Consider the following 26,017-nt stretch of genomic DNA (forward strand, 5'->3'; position numbering starts at 1 on the left):
CATACAAACCTAAACCAAATGTGCTTTCCAGAAGAAAAAGATAAACACACACACTTAATACAAACTTAACTGAGAAAACTGAGAAAGATAAAACATTGCTTTTCTCTCGAGCCTTTAAAAGAACTTATACATTTACAGACCTCAGCTCAGGTATAGGTTAGGTTTCTCTTTAGCGGTGAAATGTGAAAGTTTGGAGAAGTGAAACAATTATATTCTGACAACTTTGAACTAAATAAACTTAACTCTAACCAAAGGAGAAACAAAGGGTCCCTGGAACACTGTTTGGATCTATAAATCTAGCAGTAAAGTTACAGGTTCACAAACACAACCTGACAAGTTCCAAAATACACAAGCGACCAAATATTCATCTGAGGATTGTTTGGGTATAAAGTTATTTAGTATATACCACAAAGTCTGTCAATTTCTCAAACGTTCACATTTCTCTACTGAAACTCCGCAGTGCACCTTTAATGATGTGTTTAATGACACGCAGATACAAAGGGTAATTACTAGTTTTAACAATAATTGTAAAACACAAAGTACTACAACTATTTAGACAGTAAGAATACATTGTTGAATTTAATTTTCTGGAGAACTAAGACAATGCAATCAAAATGAGGGTCTATAAATACAAACTAGTTCTATAAGACTGATCATAAATACTATGAAAAAATGTGTGTTGTCGTATTGTGATTAATCAAACCCTGTTGCATTAAGGACTTTTTATGCATAACCCTCTGAGTGCCTTAGACCTCTTTAAGATATTACATGACTGATTTTTTACTGATGAAGGTGATTGCCTTTTGGTGAAACTCGCCAACAGGGAAGTGTTATTTATATCCGCATACACCACGTCACTGTTTTGATTGTTTGGAGTACACATGTGAATGTGTGATACTGATATTTACCACAAGAGTGAGCCATTTTCAACCTTTCTTACAAACATTTAGATGGTCTTGCAGCCTGCCGGTAGAGTGCACATAGGCGCTGTGGTGGGGGAAGAGGTTTGGGTAGAGGTTGTGAATGTAATAATTGATTATCTTATATATTTTGTTTTCTCCAGTGTTTTCTGCATGTGCTGTTTTACCAAGAATAGTTTGTTTAATTTCTAAATGTTTTTGAGATAATGTAGTCACATAGGCTACGTGCATATGCCTATATCAAATCAATAAAAGTTAGGGCAAGACGATACATCACACACAAAATGAGCGAGTTAGGTTCACCTAAAAACTTTTGTTCCTGAATAAACAAAACACCTATTCCCACCCCCTCTCCCACTTACACACGCACACACGCACGCACGCACACGCATGATTCCTCCTCACTCCCACTCTTAACGCCTACTGACAAAACAAATATTAGTGATACATTTTAAAAGCAAGTGGGCTAGGTAAGAAAATTGGATGAGACACAATGCTTCAGAAATAGTATAGAAAAAAATATCTAGGCCTTTATGTCACCACATGTATGAAGTTAACTGTGGATCTGGACAGTTTGTATTATCAGACTATGGGCTGGGGAACAGTTCAGCCTCATCCAGTTCGCTTAGAATGAATATTCACAGATGCCGGGCGCTGATTGGCCAGTGTCTTCGATGACGTAGAGCCGCCCTCATTGCATATTCAAAACGGCTCTCTCTGCCTCCCTGCAATAAAGGCAGATAGCGGGCCATGGGGAGTAGGGGAAAACTTTTTGTACTGACATGTTAGCGCAATGACTTTTGAGTAACATCAAACTGGGACGAGGCTCCCGGCGCGAGGAGGACAGGGCCCCTGTACGGCAAGAGAAAAGGAGCACTTGCCATCTGCCGGGGTACAGGGACGGAAAAGCAAGACGGCAAAAAAAGAGTTGAGACCGGTCCAAGAATCAGCGGTGGAAAATCCAGTTTTGCCACTTGAATTGAAAGATGAGCTTGTTGTCTGCCATAGACACGAGTGCCTCCGTGTACCAGCCTGCCCAACTTCTCAACTGGGTCTATCTCTCCTTGCAAGACCCGCACCAGACCAGCGCTTTTGACGCGTTCAGACCCGAACCCAACTCTTCCCACCCGGATCTCAATTTCAGCAAGACTCCCGCAGCGGCGGACTTGAGCTCTTCCCTGAACTCCAACTATCTCAACAACTTCTTTCAGCTGCAGCGGAATGAGGTGAAAGATGGCATGCATGTGGCAAACCTATGAGGGGTGACTGTCATAGTGGGATGGTGGTTTTATCTGCTTCAGTAATAAACCGTCATGATTGATTTGTTTGACTGTTCCGCGTATTTGCAGCAAATAGTTTAACATGTAGCCTACAGCATGGGCTGTTCTGGTAGAATAAACAGTGCCAACATGCTGTCTTATATAACTTCAAATGGTTTGAAAACATAAGAAATTAAACTTCTGCTTATTTCTAAAAGCTCCTCCTGTTAGACCAAATGGCATCATATTTAATGCACCAGGTTATACCCTATGTTTTTTTATTTTTTATTATGACACAGGAATGTAAATATCACTTAACTATTGTGAGTGCTAAATAAATCATAGTTTTGATTCCCCAGGATTTAGTCTTGTGTAGTGGTGTGACTAAAAACTTAGTTTTCAGTTGTCCTCGAATTGCTGGGATGTGGTAGTTTTTTGTTTTGTATCAATTTATTTAATTTAGTTGGCAAAGCTCATGAAAGCCATGAGTAACTTTAATAGATGAATATAGCAACCTTTTTATATACACTGAAAATATCACATCCATTAACATCTCAGTTTTTAATTTCTTTTTAACCAGGTTTGTGCTGCACCAAGATGATAGATATTTTTTTGGGAGGGATACCTGGACTAAAACAGTTGAAAAAAAGGACATGTGAACATGTCATCATAGAATAGGTTAAGAAAATATCAGAAAGACCAGATAAAACGCAGGCAGTTTCGATGTAACCAAAAAACATTCAGGGCAACTGAATGTCATTTAATCGAAAGGTGGCTGGCATTATGCTAAGGTGAGTTCAAATTGAAGATGAAACTCAGATAAGTTCTCATCAGAGAGGCAAGGAGGTCGACATTCTTCTGCACACCTCTGCCTGGACAGAGCAGGCCTCCTCTGCAGTCTCCTGCTGGGCTCTGCCGTTTCCAAGTAGACCGAGTTGTGCAAACAAAATCAATCCTTGTTTACATATTGTCTATTCCTGTAGCTCTGTGTGTCATTTTAGGGTACATACATGCTGGTAATGTATGCATGGGGCAAACTTGATACTGCAGACCATACAGTGCAAAAAAGGAGCCCACCACCACAACCACACCCCCTTCAACATAACCCACACAGCACACAGAAAAGCGAATCACATACTGCAGGAAAGGTGGCAGTGTAAAGAAGATACAAGCTTCCTTCTTGTTGTTGTTGTTGATTATGCTACAGTTTAGTTTCTTAGATCGATGTTACTGTGATGTGATGTGTTGGAAACACTTGTCATGAAGGGACAGTGTATATTCACCCATCTCGAGCTGGTGTCCATTACTATGCTGGTAACCATAGAGGCCTTTTGAAGTCATTTAACATGAAACAGTCCTCTGAAGAATGGGGTGTGCACATTATACATTACACGCAATTGTGTAATGCCATTCAACTCGCATGAGTATAAAGAGTTTCAAACTGAGAGAACATAAGCAGTCTGGAAACGGTTTAAGGGGTGGGGTTTTTTGGGGGGGGATTTTGCAACTCACTCTACAGGCTAAGCCAAGTAAAATAAACCACTGCAAAGATTTGATGATGAGATGAGTAATGCAGAATGCGGTTGTTCTTTGCAATGAAGGATCACACAACAGACTAATTGAAGTAGAATTGTGATAAAAACTCAAATTTGTTGTTCATTCGGGGACATGTCAAGAATGCTAACCCACAATCTCAGTTTGATGGTAGCTTTTTTTTAAATGCATGTTACTTTTTCTCTGTCTTCATTGACTTTTATGATAAAGAGAGAAAAAAAAACCCTTCGATGTAAATTAGAAACATTAATAATCCGTATGAACTCATGCACCTCATTGCAATTTCTTGTGGAATTTATTCTGCATCCAATCAGTCACCTTTTTAACTTTCCACTATAAACCACAGCCCTGGTTTAATTATATTGGTGTGTGATTGCATTGTGAAACCTCTTCCCTGGACCTCAGATCTTTGATAATTGATCTACTGCAATTGCCCAACCTCGACTTGGACACACATGATTGGTCGTGGAACAAGCTTGATCCTCATTGTCGAAGCCAATGCATACAAATCAATCGCCATGCAAGTAAACACAAACTCTCCTTGCTCACTCTCTCGCTGACTCTCTTCTTCACTCTCACAGACACACAAAATAAACAATCCCTCCTGGCCATTAGCAGATGCGTGTGAAAATCAGTTTCCTTTGGTCTGACACAAGAAGAAATACTTAAGAACTGTGAGAAACATCAACTTTGTGTTTGTTCCAATTTAACAATGTCCACGCAGGCTAATGTTTAGCATCACATAAACATCTTCCTTTCCATCAGCAGTGATAATACACAGAGCTGGAAACGTGCTGCTGAAGGAAAACTTGAGAAACTTTAGAGCCTGGCCCTTTGATTTACGATGACTACATGTAATAAATGAACATGAGTCTTAAAGCTGGAGCTGGTTAGCAAGACAATCTCACAGGCTGCAGATAAAGATTTGGCTTTCTGCCTCTGTCAGGTTGCCAAGTCTTATGTTTCTGTGCTCTGCAACATTAAACATCATTTCCCAGACACAAACATCAAAAAGGACAAAAACTGTAAGGATGAAGAAGAGGTTATCTGTGGATTTCATCGTGTCACACACTTAGCAAGTGCCACTCAAACATTTATTAGTGCAGTTAAACTGAATATTTCAAGACCAATGACTATATTAAACTGCTAAGCATCTTGTCCACTTTTTTTTTTTTTTTTTTTTTTTTTTTTAAACCTGATGTTGAAATATAAACATCTGGCCTTAAATCGATATAATTTAACCCAGGGGTCAATTCCTTTCTGTCGTTTCCGGACTGAATTTTGAGCAGAAGACAACATGAATGAGAATGGAATAATAAGTCACTGCAGGCAATGCTCTCCCCGTTATTAATATTCAGACGGCATCATCCATGGATTCACTGGGCCCTGTGGCGTGCACCGCTGCGTTCTGTGGCTCCCAGCATGCTGCAAACACTGACCATGGTTAGTTTACCGCTAACAGTGCATGGTGACATTACTGATGTTCCACAGGCTGGCGAGGGAACATGCCTCCCATCTTGTTTACAATGAGTCATCCTCTGTAAAGTCCTGTCTTTTTCTCTGTGGACATGCTCAGTACTTTTCCAGCTCATGAGCACAGCTGGGCCTCTCGCCAGATGTTCTGAATTTAATGAGAGAAATGATCTTGGACGGGTTTTTTTTCCCCCCCTTCATATTCTTTTTTTTTTTTTTTTGCATCTAACAGAGAAATAGGATGGACAGATCTCAGTGGAAATTGGTGATTTATCTCAAGATCTTAACACTCCAAACTGGGAATGCAACATTTCATGTGATACTGTCTTGTGTTTAATGATGTCCCAGCATGCTGTATGTAAATAAATCTCACCCCTGGGTTGTCAGTATATAAAGGGTGAAGGCTCCAAGATTGCAGTTTACATTTAATGCAATACTTATGAATATTTATGAATTATATCTTTAAATTGAGCCCTGTCTAATCGTTTTCTCATCTCCTAGGCCTTAAACAACAACGTCTATAAGAATGTATCGCCCTATGGCTCCCTGAACAACATTGTGGATGGACTCAACTCCCTGACGGACCATTTCTCAGACCTTTCCCTTTCTTCAGAGCCCAGAAAACCCAACAAAAGACCCCCACCCAACTACCTGTGCCACCTGTGCTTCAACAAGGGCCATTACATCAAAGACTGCCCCCAGGTAAGACACACGAAACATATAATCCAGTCAGTTTACGTGGCATTAAACATCATAAAACCTCTTATTTTGGACTCTACCTGCCTTGCACTTGATTTATATCTTTAGATTTTGCATCAAAATAACCGATGTCTAGCATGATTCTTTTGGCTGTTTCAGTGAGTTATCGTTTTCTTAATTAAAGCCAGTGATGGCACTAAAAGCAGTGCCTGATCCAGCCAATGTCCGTCTTTCTCTCCCTCACTCTCCCTCTCTCGCTCTCTCTCTATTTGGCTGTGGTCTGACCTACTTGTTAAACAGGCTGGCCTCTGTCTTCCGTAGTCATGTGTGCGAGTGTGTGTATAAAAGCACTTGTGTGCATCTTAATTACCACATCATTACAGTAAAGGACGCCATCCGTTTTAGCCATGATACATAAACTTTGTTGGGCTAATTCAAGAGTCAAAAGTGCAGCAGATTACGTTAGCCTTGTTAGCCTCGTTAGCCTCATAGCATATTTTGAACAATCAGGAGCAAATCGTAGAACAGCCGTCTTCTTTGACATGTAGCGAAAAGAAAAGTCACAGTTGCATTCCTCTGCCTTCCAGTTTCTGATTCAGTCAGGTGGGATGCAGGTTCTATGTGAGGCACCATGAATAATCCATCCTGAGGTCTAGCATGGAGGTTAGGAACGCTAATGTGCAACTAATGTGGTCTCAGCTGCTGTCATTTCCCAAAATATAAACATCATCAGGGCTAGGGCAAGGAGAATTATGGGTTTTAAACGATTTCCGACACTTTCCATAATGAAGTGTGGGCAGAAGTGTCTGTTTTGAAGACAAAATGCCACAGGGTGGACGCCAGACGAGATATTAGAGGTTTGTGCAGGAGTGCAAAACCACTACACACATGCGATATCTACACGGAAAAAAACAGGGAACACTAAATTTGAGAGATAGTTTGTGGAGTTCGCTGGAGTTGTTGGTGAGGGATGGAGTATGAAATTGCTGTGGTGGATCTGTCATTGTGGTGTTATATAGCACCTTGTAAAACAAACTCCATTGCTGGGACTGCGGCCTGGAAGTGATTTGGTTTCATGACAGGAACACAATGGCACCCTCCCTTGGAAATATGGACATTTTAGGAGGTTTTTTAAAGTTTATTCTTTTGGACTTGTGGTGCCTAATATTCTTTTCTCTCCCTTTCTGTCTCTCTCGCTTTCTGCCTCTCCCTTCCCCTGGGTGAGGTGCAATAGCCTAACCCCGGCCCTGAGTTTCTTTTGCATGGAATGGTAATGGGGAGCAGATGTGAGAATAAAATGCTTTGACTTGCTTTATGACATATGATGACTGGTCTCTGGAGGTCTGTAAAAGACCTGTATATTGATGAAATATCTCCTGGACAGCTCCAACGTCCAAAGTGTGGGAATTAGATCATCTATTGACAACTCTGAAGGGAATCTTGGGCCTTAGTATACCATGCATAATGTAACTTTTGTTTGGATTTTCCCTTTGGGTAATGCTATGGCTGTTAATGTGACCGTAGATCACAAGAAACTCATGCTCAGCATTAGATCAAGTGTACCTGATGTACCCTATCTTCCAGAAGAAAAAATAAGGAAACCAACATGCTGAGCACATAAAATGCATCACCTTCATCTTTCTAAATGAAATATCCCATAGTAAGTAAACACTGTGAATTCAATCTTAGATGTAAGCTGTCAGGAGTGGACCTCAATCTCACACTCAGCCGTCTTCTGGCTTATATTTCAACTGTTCGTTAAACTGCCAACAGTAACTCAAAAAGCAGCTACAGCCTCCGCACCGACACAGTTCAACACCACCAAAGTTATTTAGGTCTCTCCTGGGCTTTTTTTTTTTTTTTTCCTCCATAAATTGACCTTCCATTTGTGCTACATCACTTATACACTATTGCCCAGTCACCTGTCATTGCCTGCATGGCCAAAGATAGTTCAGCCTAAACTTAACCAGCTGGAGACCAAAATAACAGATGTGGCACAAGAGGGTTCGACTTGAGCCAAGACTTTTGCGACAGTTTTCATTTAATAACTACATTTCACGAGGTGTGGGGATTCATTTTGTGCCCATAAGGCCGCTGGTATGTGCTCACACATGAATTCATTAGAAGATGAAAGTGTCCCGACTAATAGTTTGTCCTGTCCAGCCAATGAAAACAAAGCGCCTAGACTGTGTCATTCTGATCCAGCATGGAGTATTACATTCTGATGACATGTATAGTCTTCCTTATTAGTCCACTTCAACATGTTTTAATGTGCTGCATTGTTCTGTGACATCTATCATTCACTTTAGTTTCAAGGATGATTACTATCATGGTTTTAAGGATATTGCTGGTGATCATTTGCTTTGTAGCGACTGTTATGAATAGAGAAAAATTGCCAACAACTGAAGTGGGTACTTAAAGCAACATGTTGGAGGAATTCAGTTTGGAGTGCTGTGGAGCCCACTGAAGGTCTTTGAGTGCAACTGCACTGTCGTAAAACACACACCGCGTATTGACACAGCCAGCTCGGCATCAGAGTTGCAGGCTACTGTTTGACAAAGCTCTCGCCAACGTGTAATAGCCTGTCCAATATTTACTCTCGCCTGGCTACCCTCTTCGCTTCATCCGTCAGGGTGCATCTCTCACCCTCAGCCAGAGTATCAAAGAGTACCGACATGGCTTCTGTGTCGCTGAAGGCTGCTGTGTGAACAAGTGTGGCAATGCTGCATACACTTCTTGCAAGAGAACAGCGGCCTGCTGACAAAGTAACACAGTGCTGAAATCAGGCAACCAGGGGAACTCTGTGAAAATGGGATCGACACTATTCTGTTGGAAGTCATTGTACGAGTAGATTGACTTTAAAACTACTTTTATTTAAGGTGGGAAAGCCACAAATTGTTGCGTCAACTGTTATAGACGTGTATAAAGAACATTGTATCCTGTTAATAAAACTAAAGCCACCATACAAAAATAGCTTCATATGAAGAACAACTAAAGTCACAGAGTCCTGCCATGGGAACAAACAGGTTGTTAATGTGAGACTACACACAGGTACACATTACCAGAGGTTTTATAAACCATGAAAGCAGTGCAGCCTTTAAAAAAAAAAAAAAAAGATCACAAGCATAGTTCACATTTCGGAAAACTTCATGAAAAAAAACGATTTCAAAGAATGAATTGGGCCACATTTCTGCCCTTAATACTCATTATAGAGCCACATTTATTTTTAATACACAGCTGCAAATAATCCCCAACACATCCCATTATGTTCACCTGTTCCTGCAAATTTCGCCAACTTCACCACTTATCCGTCATAGAGATTTACATCAGCAGGAGTCATCGACGCAGGGCCAAGTGCCACCGTCAGGGTAAGCACTTCAGAAAATATAAAGAGCCTCACCAATGCTTTGTTTGTTTGTTTGTTTGTTTTTATCATAAGATTGACAAAGAATATATAAAATATCATCCGCCTACTTCATGTATTAGAGCAGACTACTGTATACCTTCTTTACCATTGGATGATCTCAAAATTCTTAGGCAATTATAGCTGAGGTCAAGAATGTTCCTATATAATGTATGTTTGTTGTTGTATCATGATGATACTGTAAACACTGCACAGGCTGGAGAAGGATTTTTTCAGGGACCTCGTGTCGTTAGTTAAATGAAAGCCACAGGCTTGGCAGCAGCTGCCCAGTGCTCCCTGTCATGGGGACAGAGGTGTTATGTAAACTGGCTTTTATTCGGAAAATGAGGTCGCTCCTCCAGTTATGAGCAGAATGCCCCTCACCGCCACACTTTGGACCCCGTCCAAGATGTCTTCCACTTGCGCTCATGATTTGGTTCTGTTCGACCGACTTAATCCTCTCAACAGTTGGCTCCACCTCTGATCAAAATGATGCATTGAACGGCATCTTCTCGCTACATCTCTGTGAAGATGAACTCATGGAAAATGTCTCTGCAGGAATGCAGGTTTGTGGGTATGTGGGGGTGGTTGCTGCTGGTGGTGTGTGTGTGTGTGTGTGTGTGTGTGTGTGTGTGTGTATGTGTGTTTTACGTGTTCCTCTGAGTTACTCCTGAGTTACTGTTCCCTATTCCTGGTCTCAATGCATTCCCCATTCTGCTTCAGACCTTCAGAGTTATAGTTTCCTGAGAATGTTATTTTATTCTTCAGAGATGTTTCAGATACTTTGCCACTGGTAGAAAACTTATTTTTTCACAAATCCGTTAAAGCCTGAAATAACCTACACAAAATGATTCAATGCAACTGCTTTCAGCCTTTATGCCTATTTCTGCTGAAACAGAAAATGTGTGATTGGAGGTGAAGAGATACACTTGGTGCATTTGAAAACAATTATGAAACCACAGGGGGAGGGAAGGGACACAAAATGTTTCCCTTATGAAAGATGTTCAAACTCTGGTGTTTGATTTTCCAAATGATTTCTTTCTACTTCAAAACAGATAATAGAGCGAAGAAAAAAACTAATTACAAAGTCTTGTGGAAGCTGTTCATAATCTGCCAAAGATAATCATTCTGGATCTTATTGAAGAAATCAAAAGCTTTCAGAGCCTTTTCAGCTGCAGTTTGAAGAACTGTGTTTATTCGATTTTTGCCCATAGAGCGAGGACACTTTCTTCAGACACTAAAAGCGAGATGTCACATGCAGAAAAGTTGGCTTTATATAAAAAGCACTAGACGGCTGCATCCGCTTGTTTCCTTTACTTGTGCTAAACTAAGCTAACCAGCTACTGCCTGTAGCCATGTTTGTAATGGTTAGACATTAAAATGCTACAATTGAGCTTTAAGAGCCACTGTAGCTTTTATGTGACAGCTTTAGCATATTATGTCGGTTTTATAAGCTGGGTTACAGGCACATAGATGGATACATTTCATCTCTTATGCCAGCTGTAATATACACTCAATTTATAACATTTCAAGCCATGACTGTACTTAAACATGGATGTTCTGGATGTTTCTGTCTCCCTGTTAGCAGAGCAGGAAGCGCGGATAGAAAAGAAGCATCACAGTGTTGATCAGAAACACATGGAGCTCATTGATCCTTAAACAGAGACGTCTTTATCACACCAGTATAATGGGCCTTCTGTTTGAATCGTTATGGTGTCTGATGAACGGGGTATATATAGCATAAAAGTCTCTTCTCTTGATCGCTATAGTGATATCAGACTTGGCGCGATCTTAACAGTGTGTTGACATGGAACACATAGAAACGTGTCCATCAATCCAACCATTATCTATACTTCTTCTCTTGCTCAGGGTGGCAGAGTGCGGGAGCCAATCCCAGCTGTCATTGTGCTAGAAGCAGGGTACACCCTGGACTGGTCGCCAGTCAATCACTGGGGCCGAAATGTGTCCCATATGTTAATGTTTAAGTTCCCATACTGAATTGAACTAGCTTCTGTTCCTTTTTTAAGTTTGAGCGATGACATTTTCTCCTCTTCTAAGTCCCTGTCAGTCAGTCAAGCCCTTCATTTGTTCACGCCGAGCACATATCCGATCTCTCCCTGTGACCATATGCCAATTACCGTGATGGACCTCACACCTCATCCGGCGGTGATTTCAGCAGCAGTCTGTGCTTTGTGACAAATGGTCCCCATAATCTCCCATTACAGTGTCAACACGGAGAGCTGTGGCGAGCTTTGAAGTGAGGCGCTCTTCACACCTGAGGAAGATCACACTTTTAGAGTCATGTGTGACCTGCTTTTTTTCCCCCCTTAGTCGCGGAGATTAAATGAATGACCGCCGCTCACTTTGTCTGTCATAACAAACACGGACAGTTGTTGGTTTGAGTCTTTTCAGAGCAGCAGCGCTTTTTTTTTTCTTTTTCAAATTGGTAAGCAGCCCTGCTGGGATCATTGTGGAACCCTTTGTTTTGATGCTTCAACTTGCTGTTTGTTTGTGAGATGGTGTCAAAAACACAATTCAAGTTTAGAATGAACTGTTCTTTCTCTTTGGAAAACGAGTACTCGAGCCCAGTTGGGGCACTCCCCACTCCCTGCTGTGCGTATGCCTAATCTTCAAGTGTTTTGAAATACGAGTAGAACTCATTATACTTTCACTTTGGAGGCCGCACAAAGACAGATGTCCTCTTCTGGACAGTAATGTGTAACGTATTGCATCACATCCTATTGTATCCTATCGAATCATATAATTTCTTATCGCATTACATCCAATCCTATCGCATTCTATCTTATCGTATCTCATCGTACTGCATCCTATCCTATCGTATTGATGCTATCGTATCTATTGAGTATTAACACTTGTGACTTTTTCATTCTCACTCGCTTGAATCAAGAGCTTTAGTCTTCTCCTCTTAAGGGTAGAAATGAATTGAACTGTAACTAAAACTGTTTTTTATTTCATGTATTTTACCAGCTAACAGGGACTTTGGGTATGACTATTTTTTTTTCTTCTTATAAAGGTCCCAGGTGAATATTTGCAAATGTAGGGTAGTCAACCACATTCACATCTGGAAGCTCGAGCACTCTCATGGCGTTATGGAGTTGGAATTTCAGCTTTAACACTTAATCAGAAACAGTGTAAGTGCCTTACTTGTGGGTAACTCAAGCTGGTCCTGGGATTTAAACCAACTTCTTTTTTTTCGGTCCCTTCTCACCCCGCTTCTTCCTCTCTTTTGTAGCTTCCTGTTCAATTCAAATGTTCCATTCAAACTGAAGATTCCAGCTCTATCTGAAGTCCAGCTTCGTATTCCTACATGCATGCATTGCCTCGAGCTTCTGGCCAAACATTTGTCCCTTCCTGTATTGGAACAATGTCGTTAAACTGTCTACAGGGTCATCAATAGTTAGTTCAGTGCAGATTATTCTGTAGTTCAACAGATTATGTGGGCTTAACGTGGCTGCAGACGTTAACAGTCCCCCGGGGTCTAATGTTCCAGGGAAGGGAAGGAACATAGATCCATCCTACATCTGTCCTTTAGCTTTTCCAATCTCCATTTTACTACTTATTGCCTGTACTGCAAGATATCTGCAGGGAAATCATGTATTTACATTATCCTCCGTCTCAACCAGCTGTTTTCTCTCTTCTTGTCTCTCTTGCAATCTCTTGGTCCTTATGCATCCTGCAGTTTGTTAACTCTGTCCATAAACAATCTTTCAACACTGCAGTCACACTTAAACATTTTGTCAATAGAGAATGATTCAAATCTTGCCCTCATGATCTCCAAAGCCCAAGGCCGATCCTGACATGGCGGCAGGCTATTTGTCACGGCAGGCAGGCAGATTGGATGTGTTACTGTCATGGCAAGAAGAAGGTCCGTGTCATACACAGGGGAAGATACGCTTCGAAGGGCAGGCAAGTGGCGAGACAGCGAGCAGGCTTGAGAGGACTGAGGGCACTTCCTCTAAAAGGAAATCAAAGTTAAAAGAATGATAAAAGCGCAGCTTCCTGCCAGCTGGTTTGGGTTCTGTACAGAAATCCCTGTCTTCCTCTCAATTTTTGCTGACACAACAATCAAAGTATTTCCTGTTTTGGTAACCATGACACCTCGAACCCCATCTCTGGGAGGCGGGGGTTAGATTTTGTCAGGTCGTCTTACAGCTGATTTGATGTAGATGTGGGGAAATAACAACATACACGCTCATTCACACACGTCTCTCACAGTGGGAAGAGTTCCCTGTAAAACTTGACACTTGATCATTTTTGCCTTCATATCAGTGCCAACTGTGCCATCAGTGTAACTGAATGTATTCACAGTACCAACTAATGAGTGGGACAGAACATACTGGCGGATGCAGTTGTATTAAATATGCCATCGATTGATGGAGATATCATTACCCCCGCCTGTTGCTCATGGTGAATTCTCCTGAATATTTTCTGCTGCATCAAATGCTGCTGTTTAGGTTCAAACAAGCAGCTCAAGGTGAAAAAGTGATTTTTCATGCAGTGCATGTGTGAAAACGGCAAATTAAAGCTCAGCCAATATATCAGCTACTTACTGTCAGTTTGTCCTACAAGCTACGCTGACCCTCAGTCCATCAGTTGTCTCATCTCAGAACGATTTTGTACCTCCAGTTTTACACATTGACCAAGGCAGTTTTGTTCAAGTTTTGCTTGAATACTGTCACAAGAATTTATAACGTAAATCTTTTTTTCCTGTCACACTTTTGGGCCACTTTTGTGAAATAAAGGTTGGAGTTAATACAGTACAAGAAAATAAATCATAAAGTAAGCTGTAAGCTTGTCTCTGCAGAGCCAGAATTAAACAGTTCAACTTTTTTTTTTAATAACCTCCTTATGCTGTTTGTCTTTTAAGCACCCAAACTAAAAAAGACCTTTAAAAATACAAGATTTCGGGGTCGCCGGTGGCGCAGCGGCAGTGCGCGCGACCCCATGTACTGAGGCTCAGTCCTCACGCGCGGGCGGCCCGGGTTCGCGTCCGGCCTGTGGCCCATCTCCCGCATGTCTCTCCCCTCTCTCTCTCCCTGATTTCCGACTCTATCCACTGTCCTCCCTCTATAATAAAGGCATAAAAGCCAAAAACAAAAATTTAAAAAAAAAATTAAAAAAAATACAAGATTTCTCCAGCCAAAATGTCTGCAGTGTCTGAGGATTAAAGAAAAAGCACCAGAGTAAGGCAGTAAGTTGTTCAGTTACTTGTACAGTTCCAGCGCTCCGTCTTGTTTTCCTAGCACAGCTTCAGTGTTATGGGGGTCAGCAGCCACACGGTGAGGCCTCAGGAACTAGAACAGGATGGTTCTTCTTTCACTGAGGGCGGAGGGAGAGAGCACAGAGTCAAAGGTCAGATTTTCACTGCAGCATGATGTCCTGTAAGCTCACCCGACCAGAGGCCTTTGTAAACTCACACTAAATGCTAATTTTACGTCATGTAACTCATTCAGCACATCCTGACAGCGGCCATGAGCTTCTCTCTCTCTTCTCCTATCATTACAGGCCACCATATACCGAAGTCAGTATTATCACAGCCCCGTACTTAAAATCATCTACAGTGTGGAACACACTGTGTTACTAATCAGGCGCTGGTTTTGAGATAGTTGTTGCTTTGATTGATGCCGGTAGTTTTTGCTTTTTTTTTTTTAACCATCCAAGTCAAAATATTGAACTTTGATGGTTTCAGATCCTCAAATTTGAGAACTGATCCCATTTACTCGTCTTTCAACATCGTTTAACATTTATTCACGGTGTTCTGAATTATTTTTGTGCTTTACTTTAGACAGAACGGTGGATAGTTGAGGACGTTGGGAGAGAGAGATTTGGGACAGATATGTGGGTAAAGGAGCCACAGGTCAGACTTGAACCTGGGCTGCCCGCTTGTATCTGCACATAAGGAGACAAACCACCCTGCAGATTTTCAAAAACTGTGATGTGTTTTCTAAACTGCCTTTTGATGATTCATGGTGCAAAGTAAAGAATAACAGAATAACTAAGAACAACATTCAGTGGATGTGTACAGATACATCATTTCTTATTTATAGGCCTATAGGCCTTTACATCTATAACAATGTGTTGTCATGCAACACATTTTCCAAAATGTGCATTGTAATGTTCTGAAGACAGATGAAAACCTTATCTGACTGTGTCTTTACTGCAGATTGAAAGCCTTCACATGAGCTGCTTACATCCTGTCTCACTCTTCTCACATTTGCATAGAAAAAGTTGAGGTTGAGAAAAATGACTTTGGAAAGACCGAAGCAGAGCACCAGACATAAAACATCCAGGACATCAGACAGGAGACTTCTTTCATACTTATCTACTGTTTGATCGGGGTTTGGTTGAACTTATTGCTTTTCACTTCTGAACCGATTCTTGCCACATGTGGATGACAGAGATTCCTGCGTGATACGAGACAGCCTGACAGAGAGGATGGACAGAATGACAGACAGACAGAGACACTGTGAAGCTGCGAGTGCTGGCACACAGTACCGGGTTTGGTGTCAAGAGATCAGGGACCGACACTGCTGGCTTTGTGTCGTGCCTGAATGGGCACCTTAGGGAGAGACTGCGGTTGTGAATGGGCACCATTGGGGAAAGCCCAAGTGGTGGGAATGGACGCTAGTAATTAAGGCAGTCATTGTATGTCTGTAGGATCTGTTGGACAGAGAGGTCAGGAAGGCAGGCCCGTATTGTTCCCCCTGCAGGGTCTTCACTGCATCACAGTGGTGCGTCAGACTCAAGTATGTTTGGACAGAGTCTTGAATCTTACAGAGAAAAAAAAAAGGACTACAACAACAAACCACACAGGCGGTCCTATACAGTCTGCTCGTCTATATGTCAACATATATAGACTATGGGGGCCTCTTCTGTGGTTTTGATTTTGTCGCAGTTTTTTTCTCCATCCTATTATTTGAAGGAACTTAAAGTCCTGATCTGGAAGGCTACCCAGAATCCCTAGCTCTCCCTCACCTCTCGTAGGGATCAGTTCTGTGTAAGCCATAGATTAAGACACAGTTGTGGCCAATGTGTAAAGTCAAATTGTATAGTGTAGTTTATATTGGGGAATGGTGAGTTTTATTAACTCCTGCAGGTATAAATAAATCAAATCAGATAAAAATAGGAGGGGAAAGTTATGTGCAGTGAGAGGAAAACAGCCCACAAGGGGCTTATTCATTCAACCAGTTTTTACATATTTCTCTGTTTTTTTCCAACCAAAACAAGTCTTGCATAATACTTTAAAAATTTATGTGAAAACAAGGCATGACATGTCCTGAATGGGCTGAATTTTAAGATTCTTTCTTTGTTAGAGTACTTATTAGAAAACATAGGGACGAGCATAAAGTCGAAAATAAAGCCTTGAATGCCGATGCAGATAGTAGTAAAAAAAACAAAAAAAAACGGAAAACACTTCCTATCTTCATTCAGTTAGCAATTAGCTACACACATGCACAGAGACACACACACACACACACACACAAACGATGAAAACATCAACATGTGTTAGATTTTTTATGACTTTTTTTGGTCTAATGCAGATTCTGAAGATATTTTTGGACATTAAATCTTCATGCACGAGACATTATTCAACTAACCTCTTTAACTAACCTATTTATTATTTATGATTATTTATTTTAAAGTTTATTTGATGTGGACATAGTATTTACATTGGACACACCAGATGCATTGATTTGAGTGTTTTAGCACATGTGCTAATTTGCAACACTTGTCCACAGAACAATTAAAATAGAAAGAAAGGAAAGAAAAAAATAAAGACAAAAAATAAAATAAAAAAATGCAAACAATTTTCCATTTTAGTCACGTACTACATAGTAAACAGCAACATGATCAAGCGTTCATCCAGTTAAGAGCTATTCATGTGAGCAGTGTAGTTTAGATTTTAGCCATTGTTCGAGTCCTTTGTTAAAAGCATTACTGTTACTTCTCATTTTACATTGGTGGTTAGAGGTTTCCCAAGTCTGGCTGCCTTTACAGAGAGTTGTTATATGTTTCCAAAAAATATTTAACAAAAATATTGACATTACTTTGAAATTACACAGTAAAAGATTTAATTTTTTTTGTCATCCGTACATAATATTTTATGTTGCATCAAAAAATATTTTCATCAAAGGGTCTTCAAACATTCAGTGTTTGGCTTTTTTCAAGTTTTCACATATTGTGGGGTGTGAAAATGATTAACAGCCCCTGCAGTTGAACCCGTGTGTGGACAGCCCCTGCTGGTTGAACCTGTGCATCAAAGTATTGACGTACAGTACATACATTATATCAATCTTTTACATTCATACTTAAAGTAATGCTAAGATCTAAGCGTGCTGCTCGATGACTTGGGTTTTGAGATCGTCTAACATTTTCATTTGCTTTTCTCTCTCTTTTAGCAAAAACCACAAAAAAAAAACATTGTATTAAGATTTTTTCGAAGTTTGTGTTTGTTGCTGTCCTGGTTCATAAAGTATAAAGACTATGTTTGCTGAGGAAATAACATACTTAACTTTTGGTCCTCGTACTTTTTTACTGCCACAATTTGTTCTCTCAAACCCAAGCTTAATTTCAGGTCTTTCCACAGAGCACATGTGTTTATATGGGTAAACGTTCATTTTGAAAATAGATGTTTGCGACTAACCCTTTACTTACTGAAAAAAAATAAAATAATAACCTGCACTTCTTTTTTAGATTTCTGTCTCTCCTCGCAAACTGTACACACTGCCCTGTAGTATGTCGGCAAGTTTCTGGCAGGGGATGAGGGTGAGGGGGGAGGTGCGCCATGGGAATGTTTTCACAGGCTGACCCCTGATCTTCCTTCCAGTCGCAGCGAAAGGCTCTGAAGGCCCTGCGTCTGTCTCTGCTCTAGCACTCACTCAATCAGGTTGGCAAAGAGAGAGAGAGAGAGAGAGAGGGAGGGAGAGAGAGACATCGAGTGGAGGCTGTAAACAGATAAGGCTTATCAGGGATGCTAGAGACAAGCTACTTCTCCCTTCCTAGTGTCACTGCCGACAGACAACCACTTTTAAACACAGATGTGTCAACTCCATGTCAACATATTTTATTTCTGAGGAGTTATACAAAGAAAGAACCTTTATAGCGAGAGAATTTAAGGACCATATAGGGCCATAGGTCGGATATAGCATCAACACCAAGCGTCACCGAGATTAGTAACACACGTGTACGGTATATCCGGCAGGGAGACTTACAGAAATATACAGACACTCACAAATACATCTGCCCACGTAACACACAGGCATCGTACTCAAAGATAGACAGCAGCAGAATGATCTTCCTGTGGCAGATGACAAGATGTTTTGTGCACCTCTGTATGCCCCAGTCTGACACCCAACCTGGTCTTGTCATTCACAAGCTGGGTAACCCAACGCTGCTGTGCAGCTGCACAACTTTTCAGGCTCAGTGGGACCGTGGCTAAGTCCAGGGTTTGGAGAGGGCAAGGGGGGAGGAAATTCACACCCACGGCCCCACTTAGCTTTAGCCCTTAACGCCCTGTAAATATGGTAAGTGTAGGACTACGTTAAACTGAACGTCTGCGAAAGGCTGGTGAGTTGATGGATCTCAGCTCCTCGTGGGTTTCAACCCGGACAGATTCCAAGGCCCAGTTGGCCTGCGCTGGAGTTTTCTAAGAATGAAGCATGAGGAGTGAGAACGTTTTCTGTCGAAACCATCAGTTTTTAAAAACTAGAGATTGTTATTGGTATGAAGCAAAACACCCACGCGCTGGATTCTCAGGGGTATCCATCAGTCAACCAAGAACATGACACTGAGATCCGTGAACGATTAGGAAGCTGGGTTGTGGAAATCTAGTGATCTGGGAATAGGGTTTTGGCAAAGAGAGCGCTGGCATTGTGGCTACGCCTCTGCAGCTGTCTTGGACACAAATGATGTGGGTCTGTTAGTTAGTCAGGGGAGAAAAAAAAAACATTGACACACACACATGACCACGTACACACGCGCATACTGCCTTCATGCATTGTCGAGTTCAGCAAGAATTAGGGTTTTATTCTGACCACTGAAACTGGATAATAACAATTAGATTAACATAATAAAAGAAGAATCCTCTCATATACCGTTTGGGGGAAAAAAAAGCCTATTTGTCATAACATTGAAATCAGCCACTTACACCAACTCATAACACACGACCTCCACCTCCAGTTTATCAAAACAAGCAGAAATTGCAGGTCACCAAATTTCATTTGTAAGCAATAACATCATTAAAGAAGACTTAGCTGAGATATGTTTTGATCTAAGTCAACAGATAAGCATATTACCATGTCAGCGTTTCATTTTTCAGAGTAGCTGACTGCTGCATTGACATCCTGCTGCTCAGTGAGGACACAGATAGAAAAACCTGTTTTGTTTGTTTTTTTAAAGTAAGGAAGGCATGGATGGTTTTTTGGGGGGGGGGCTGAAAAGAAAAGCTAATCTTGTGTAAATATGTATAAAACAAATCTTTGGGGACATATCTGTGGTTTTTAAGGGAGGTTGGAAAAACGTGTGTTTAAAGTGCAGCTGTTCTGCCAGCATTATTTGCTCTTGGGCTTTATTTTGGGATGTACCAGTTCAGTAAAAAAAAAAAAAAAAAAAAGAAAACATTTCTGAGGTTTTTAGAGTGAGCTGAATGTGTGAACGCAAACTGACACATTTTTCCACTGGTACTTTATTTTGTCCTGTCAGAACCCCATTGAGAACTCAGCAGACAATCAGACGGAGTTACGTTTAGTTCATGCAGTCAATGCGCGACCAGTACAATCTGGTGTGCACATATTTCAGCTGCTGCGTTACATTTTTGGTTTGCCACCATGTTGTTCTCTGCTCTTCTGTTGACATTGTGATGCCGTTTAAACGAAACATAGCACTGATATAAAGGAAAATATTCTCAATATAGCGTCCTATTGCAGACTCTTTTTTTTTTTCATGCTACTTTTTTACGTCATCTTTCCTCAGCTGACCCCCTTCTGTCCGACCGGGATGTGCATCCTCTGTCAGGCGTATGTGTGAAGGATCAGACCAGGAGGATCTTAAAGGCAGTCCTTCTAAAATTGTCAAGACATTTTCAGGAGTGCATTATGTGAAAACGGTTCACGAAGCTAACAGTTTTATGATCCAGTGTTCTCTTAAATAGTTTCTCAGTGGGCATCCATGACATTTAAAAGCCCCGAAAACTGTTTTTTTTCCCGATACTTTCTGGCAGAACCTCTCCACTTATCAACCTGATGGACAGCTGTGGGATGTTTTATCTTTGGAACAGCTGTCTTGATTTACCTTTTTCCTGTGTGATATCTCAGCATGTCAAAGAGCAGACTAAACACAAGTGATATGCCCAGAACTGTTACAGGACTTTATAGAGAAAATGTTCGACCTTGTTCTGTTTTAGGATCAGTTCAGGAAGCGTTGTTTTTTTTTTTTTTGTATGTACACACACACACACACACACACACACACACACACACACACACACACACACACACACACACTGCACTTATGCTGCCAAGCAGAGGCCATTTCCTAGAATGAACTTTTTTTTTTTTTTTTTTGGCGTCACCATGGAGCTGGAAATGGACTTGTGGTTATTTTTTAAAACAGTTGGAGTGGTTGTCCTCTTGAAAGCTTCCCTTCTGTATCACAGTGAGATAACAAACCCATTTATAAAAAACGTGTAACCTCAGGAGTTGATCCCACAAAACCACAAGGAGAAAATGTGCAACCCTGAGTATGCAGCAGTCTTAAAAATATTTACATTTAAATGCATGTCTGTGCCCCTTAAATAGATGACATGGGTGATTTTGTGTTGGGTTTCTGAGCCCTCCATGACATGTCGCCTGTTTGCCAGCTTGATTATATACTAGGATTGTTATAGTTCCTTTCCACTTCACACAATGTGAAGAGGTGTGTAACACTGCAAAAGACTTCATGACAGCACAAATACCTGCTGTGCATATTTAGACCTGGAAACAACTGGGATGTGCGAGTAAACTGCTTGTTATAGTGTTATGAAATGTCAAGCACATTTGAAAAAAAGCTAAAATAAAAAAAGGCTTCCATGATATGAGACCTTCTTTTAAGAATAGCACCCTGACCCACATGGATGCAGGTTCAGACAACCGGGCGACAGACCTGTGATGGAGAATTAAAAGACAAGTCATATTTAGTAATTATGTTACCTATCTTTGTATGTTGGTCTATTTAGTCAATACATAAATACTTTTCCAAACTGAAGATAGACCTTTTACCGTCCTGTATTCATGCGTGCATGCACATTTATTTTGAAATAAGTCGAAAGGAAGTGTTAGAAATAGATGCTTGAACGTGGCACTGATATACAAGCTCATCTCTTGTCAGCACACTTAGAATTACTGAGGGGACTGGTCTGTTTTAAATAATAATGTGCTGTTCGTACGGTGGCTGGGAAGTGCCAAACAAAACCCAAACGTGTAAAATCCTTTTGCAAAGCTTGAGACAAACGAATGGAATAAACACATGATGAAAAACACTTTTCGGAAGCACAAAGCAAATGCTCAAATGAGAGGATTTTTTCTGGAGAAGTAATGAACCAAAGTCCATAAGTGAAGCAGAAGTGATTAAGTGAGCATTCAATTAGCTTGTTTTTGGGGAAATACTTTGCTAGATTTGCTCCACGGAGATTATGGTGACCAAATGATGTTTTGCATGGTTTGTGGAACCCTCTTGTTTTGGTTTTTGAGTGGATAGTCACTTTGGTACGTTCCCTTTCCGGTGAAATTCTGTGGTTTGTAAATGTTCTCCTTTTTTTTTTAAGCGTACATTTGTTTTGTTCTTGATGAAAGTGTTTTGTTTTTGTAATGTACTTTTATAAAATGGAACAATTGTTTCCAAACTGTAAATTTGTCTCAAGCTCTGCAAAATGTTTCACACTTTGTTTTTTGCACTTCCTGGCCACCATACGTTCTTTCTAATTTACATTAAGTTAAATATTGAGGCTTTAGGCTTCACATTTTAAGTGATTAATACAGAAAAGCAGAGGCAGGTTATTTCCAAAGAAAACGTTTTGGGGAGCCGTTTGGCGGTAATGTTGCTTGCTCCATGTTAGGCTATTGCCGTCTAGGCAGCGGCTGTGAGTTCGAATCCGACCTCTGCCCTTTGCTGCATGTCATCCCCCACTCTCTTCTCCCAACATTCCCTGTCTCTCTTCAGCTGTCCTATCTAATAAAGGCAACCCCCCCCCAAAAAAAAAATAAAAAAATTAAAAAATCAGTTTGAGATCTGAAGTAATGTTACAAGAAACGAAAATGATGAAAATGCACGAGAGACACAGATCAGCCATGTCAACCAACACTGACCAAAGATCAAGATGCAGCGAATAAAAGTCCCTTCTGCCAGGGGAGTGCTTGAGTTGTCTAGCAAAAGCCCAGCAGTTTATGTCAGACGGTTGTATGAAGTACAAGGTTGTGTAATGCTGAGGTATATATTTAGAAAGAAGAGATAAGAAAGCTTATCTTTGCGAAAGAAGGTGAAGAACTGGGAAGTACTTGCAGAGTTACGCTGCAGAGGGCTAACGTGAACAAAAAGTCACTGTTGGTTGAACTAAATATGTTCAATCAAAGCTCCACATATTCACATTAAAGCCTGTGCAAAGTGAAACCACATCCATGTTCAGGTTAAAGGCATGACAACATAAACCCTGCTGTCATTTGTGGTTTGTGTTTACAAGCAACATTTACTCTCCTTAAGGTTGAGGTTGAGTGTTTCAAAGGGACACGAGGCCCCTGCTGTTCTGAAAAGACCAAACCGCATGATTAATAGATATACAGTTACTGAAACACTGTTATGAAAAGTTCAGGATATATTCCCTTGTCGTGTCTCGGAGAAGGATCAGGCGAGATTAACGCTTTGATCTTTTTTGATATTTCACAGAAGAGAACCAGGTCGAAACCACATCCAGGTTCCTGCCTCTCTCTCTCCCTCTCCCTTGTAGCATTCGAGGCTAGCACGCTAACGGGAACCACATTAAAGTCATTAGAAGCCTTATCAGAAATGGTACGGTTAATGAGCAAACCAAACAAAAACTCCAAAAAGGCTCAAAGCTAACATTGTGGACTGAACCCTATCTGCTCTATCTGTAAACCTATCTCTTTCTGAACTGCAGCCAAACCAAACACTGATCATGAGATGAGGACAACACAAGAGCCGACACGTATAATGCTGCACACACATGCAACACACAGACACACAGACACACACACACACACACACACGTTTCTCTGGGCCTAGTTTTGTGTTCTGCTGTTGCTCTCTGAGTGATGTCCTGGGGGATGCAGAGAGGCGGAGCGGGGCCTGAGTTCCTCCGCTGCTCCTTTGTTTACACTGATGATTTCCAGATGCTAGCTAGTGATCGGAGCGCTTCGGAACGCTGGGGAGCAGCCCAGCAGTTTTCGGGGCTCGAGCCAGCTATCTAGGATTAAGGCAGCTTTATCTGGGATACTTGAAGAAAAAAATAACATAGTGCTGTAATAACTCCGGAGTTATTTCCAACTACTTTGCACGTGCCGATCTGAGACGTGAGAGTGTCACAAACATTGTTCACGTTAATTCGACTGACACATGTAATGCGCAATGACGTGTAGGTCATTAAGTCTAAGTATCAGTCAGAGAATTTAGACTGGGATTACACACATCTGACTGTAATCGACACGTGTTTTACTCACTTGATTGCAATGTCTCTTTAAGCAGACGCCTTTCTGTGGCAGCTTGAGCATGTTGTCCGTGTTTTACTCAGAGCCCTGTTTGAGAGACATTGTTTTTTTTCTAAACAGAGGTGCATTGTGCTTGATCGAGGGCAAATCTATCACTCAAACAGCCCACCTGTTCCCCTTGTCACTTTCAGCCTCTGCCACTTTTCTCTACAGGCATTAGTAGGAGACAGCTGCACCAGCAAAGGAGCCGTCCAGAGAGAGAGAGAGAGATAAAGAGAGAGAGAGAGAGAGAGAGAGAGTGAGAGAGAGAGAGAGAGAGAGAGAGAGAGAGAGAGAGGAGAGGTGATAAAGATGGCAGCAGGGAGAAAAAAAGAGAGAGAGAGGGACGCACAGAAAACAGTGGCTGTATTTAGAGCTTGTAGTGCATGGTTGGATTGATAAATGGTTCTCCCATAATGCACCTGGCTGAGGTTCTGGCACGGGTTAGGGTGGCTGTTTAGTCCAGCAGCGGAAACAGCCAATAAAAAAATGCTTGTTCTGTGCGCGGTGACACACAGCTGAGGTGGTGACAGTGTCATTCTTGTGTCAGGCTTGAAGCAGTGGCCATCTGCACGGCCTCACTTGGCCCCCAGTTCTGACTCGCAGGCTGACGACTTCACTGCATCCTCAGATCTTTATTCTGCGGCTGCTGTGATGTCAGATAAAACAGTAAGGGATGGTCTAAGATTGAACTAAAAAAAAAACACTCCTCCTGAACGAGCAGGGTTCTCCTTTTAGTGATTAGAAGCATCGTGATCTGTGTGAAATGTCTCACATCCAACCTTGATGTGGTAAAAAACAACAAAAAAAACCAGTGCACTGAGAATTGCTGCTGAAGTCGTATTGGCCTCATATGACTCGACCAAAGTCTCAGCTCCTTCTGGTGTGGTCTGACAAACAAATTAAGGCTGCTCCTTTGAAAGTGTATTTCTCACAGCTGCTTATGCTGTGACTCACCAACCTGTCTGCTTCTCAAGTTAGTCTATGGTTAGGTGATGAACGCAACAATTCATGCAGAAGGAAAAAAAAGAACTGTGTGTACTTCGTTGTAAAGAAGATAAAAGAATCAGATATTATAACATCCTGGCTTGTAACAGACTTAATAAACGTTTTTTCTTTAAAGAAAGTCCAGATTTTTAAGACAAATTGACATTAACCTTTAGTGGTTGTGTTCAATGTTTATTTTGACTATGAGACAAAGACCTTTTTTGACCTAATTAAATACTGATACTTTGATTTAAAAGAAGGAGAACGTTAACACAATATGTTCACATTTTGGAAAGATAAGAGATTTTTTCGTAAGCAAACAAAAAGTAAGTGACATTCAGTCTGAGTTAAGATGGAACAATGTGCAGAACATGGAAGGTGCAAGTGGTGAGTGTTAAAAATTCAAGTCTAATTCTTACCAGTGCCAATAACTGTTCTAAATATCTTATTATGATATTAAGCTAAAAAAAAATGTCTCTCTCTCTCATCACTCTATCCTCTGTCCCAACTCTAAAATTAAGGCATAAAAAGTCCCAACATAATTTTTTTTTCTCCACGTGTTTCAAATCCAATCAAATCCAGAAAGGACATTTCAAAACAGAGTCTACCAAAGTGCTGCAGGAGTACTGTATAAATTAATTAATTATTAAAGGGTTGTTTTTAAGCCAACCGAAGGCCATAGGGAACTGAATACTCACAGAATACTGTCGTCATTGTAAATAAACATATTAAATAGATTTTGTTTGTTTGTTTTGCACGAAACCTTTTGTTTCTCTTCACTCGAACAAACCAGCATTTCTCATTTCAAATGTTTAGATTAGTTTGAAGATATTTCAAACACTTAAAGAGTCCTGCATTATTCATGAGCAGCTGAACTGCAATTGCCAAAAAAAAAAAAAAAAAAGTCCTTGGCTGCTGAAATCCAGTCAAGTAAAGTGTTTGCACACAATTACTTTTGAACATTCT

At 40.9% G+C, this 26,017-nt stretch overlaps 1 protein-coding gene across 1 annotated transcript in view; it reads left to right on the forward strand.

Annotated features, from left to right (window-relative positions):
- The first annotated feature begins 1,618 nt into the window (after positions 1-1,618).
- zcchc24 (zinc finger, CCHC domain containing 24) overlaps positions 1,619-26,017 on the forward strand; it is a 37,003-nt gene continuing 12,604 nt past the window's right edge. Inside the window, exons 1-2 of the mRNA XM_079363251.1 lie at positions 1,619-2,146; positions 5,708-5,908. Coding sequence (XP_079219377.1) covers positions 1,907-2,146; positions 5,708-5,908 — 441 coding nt within the window. The 5' untranslated portion in view covers positions 1,619-1,906. The remainder of the gene's footprint in view (positions 2,147-5,707; positions 5,909-26,017) is intronic.

This window comes from Symphodus melops, assembly GCF_947650265.1.
Source record: "Symphodus melops genome assembly, chromosome: 15".
Classification (NCBI taxonomy): domain Eukaryota; kingdom Metazoa; phylum Chordata; class Actinopteri; order Labriformes; family Labridae; genus Symphodus; species Symphodus melops.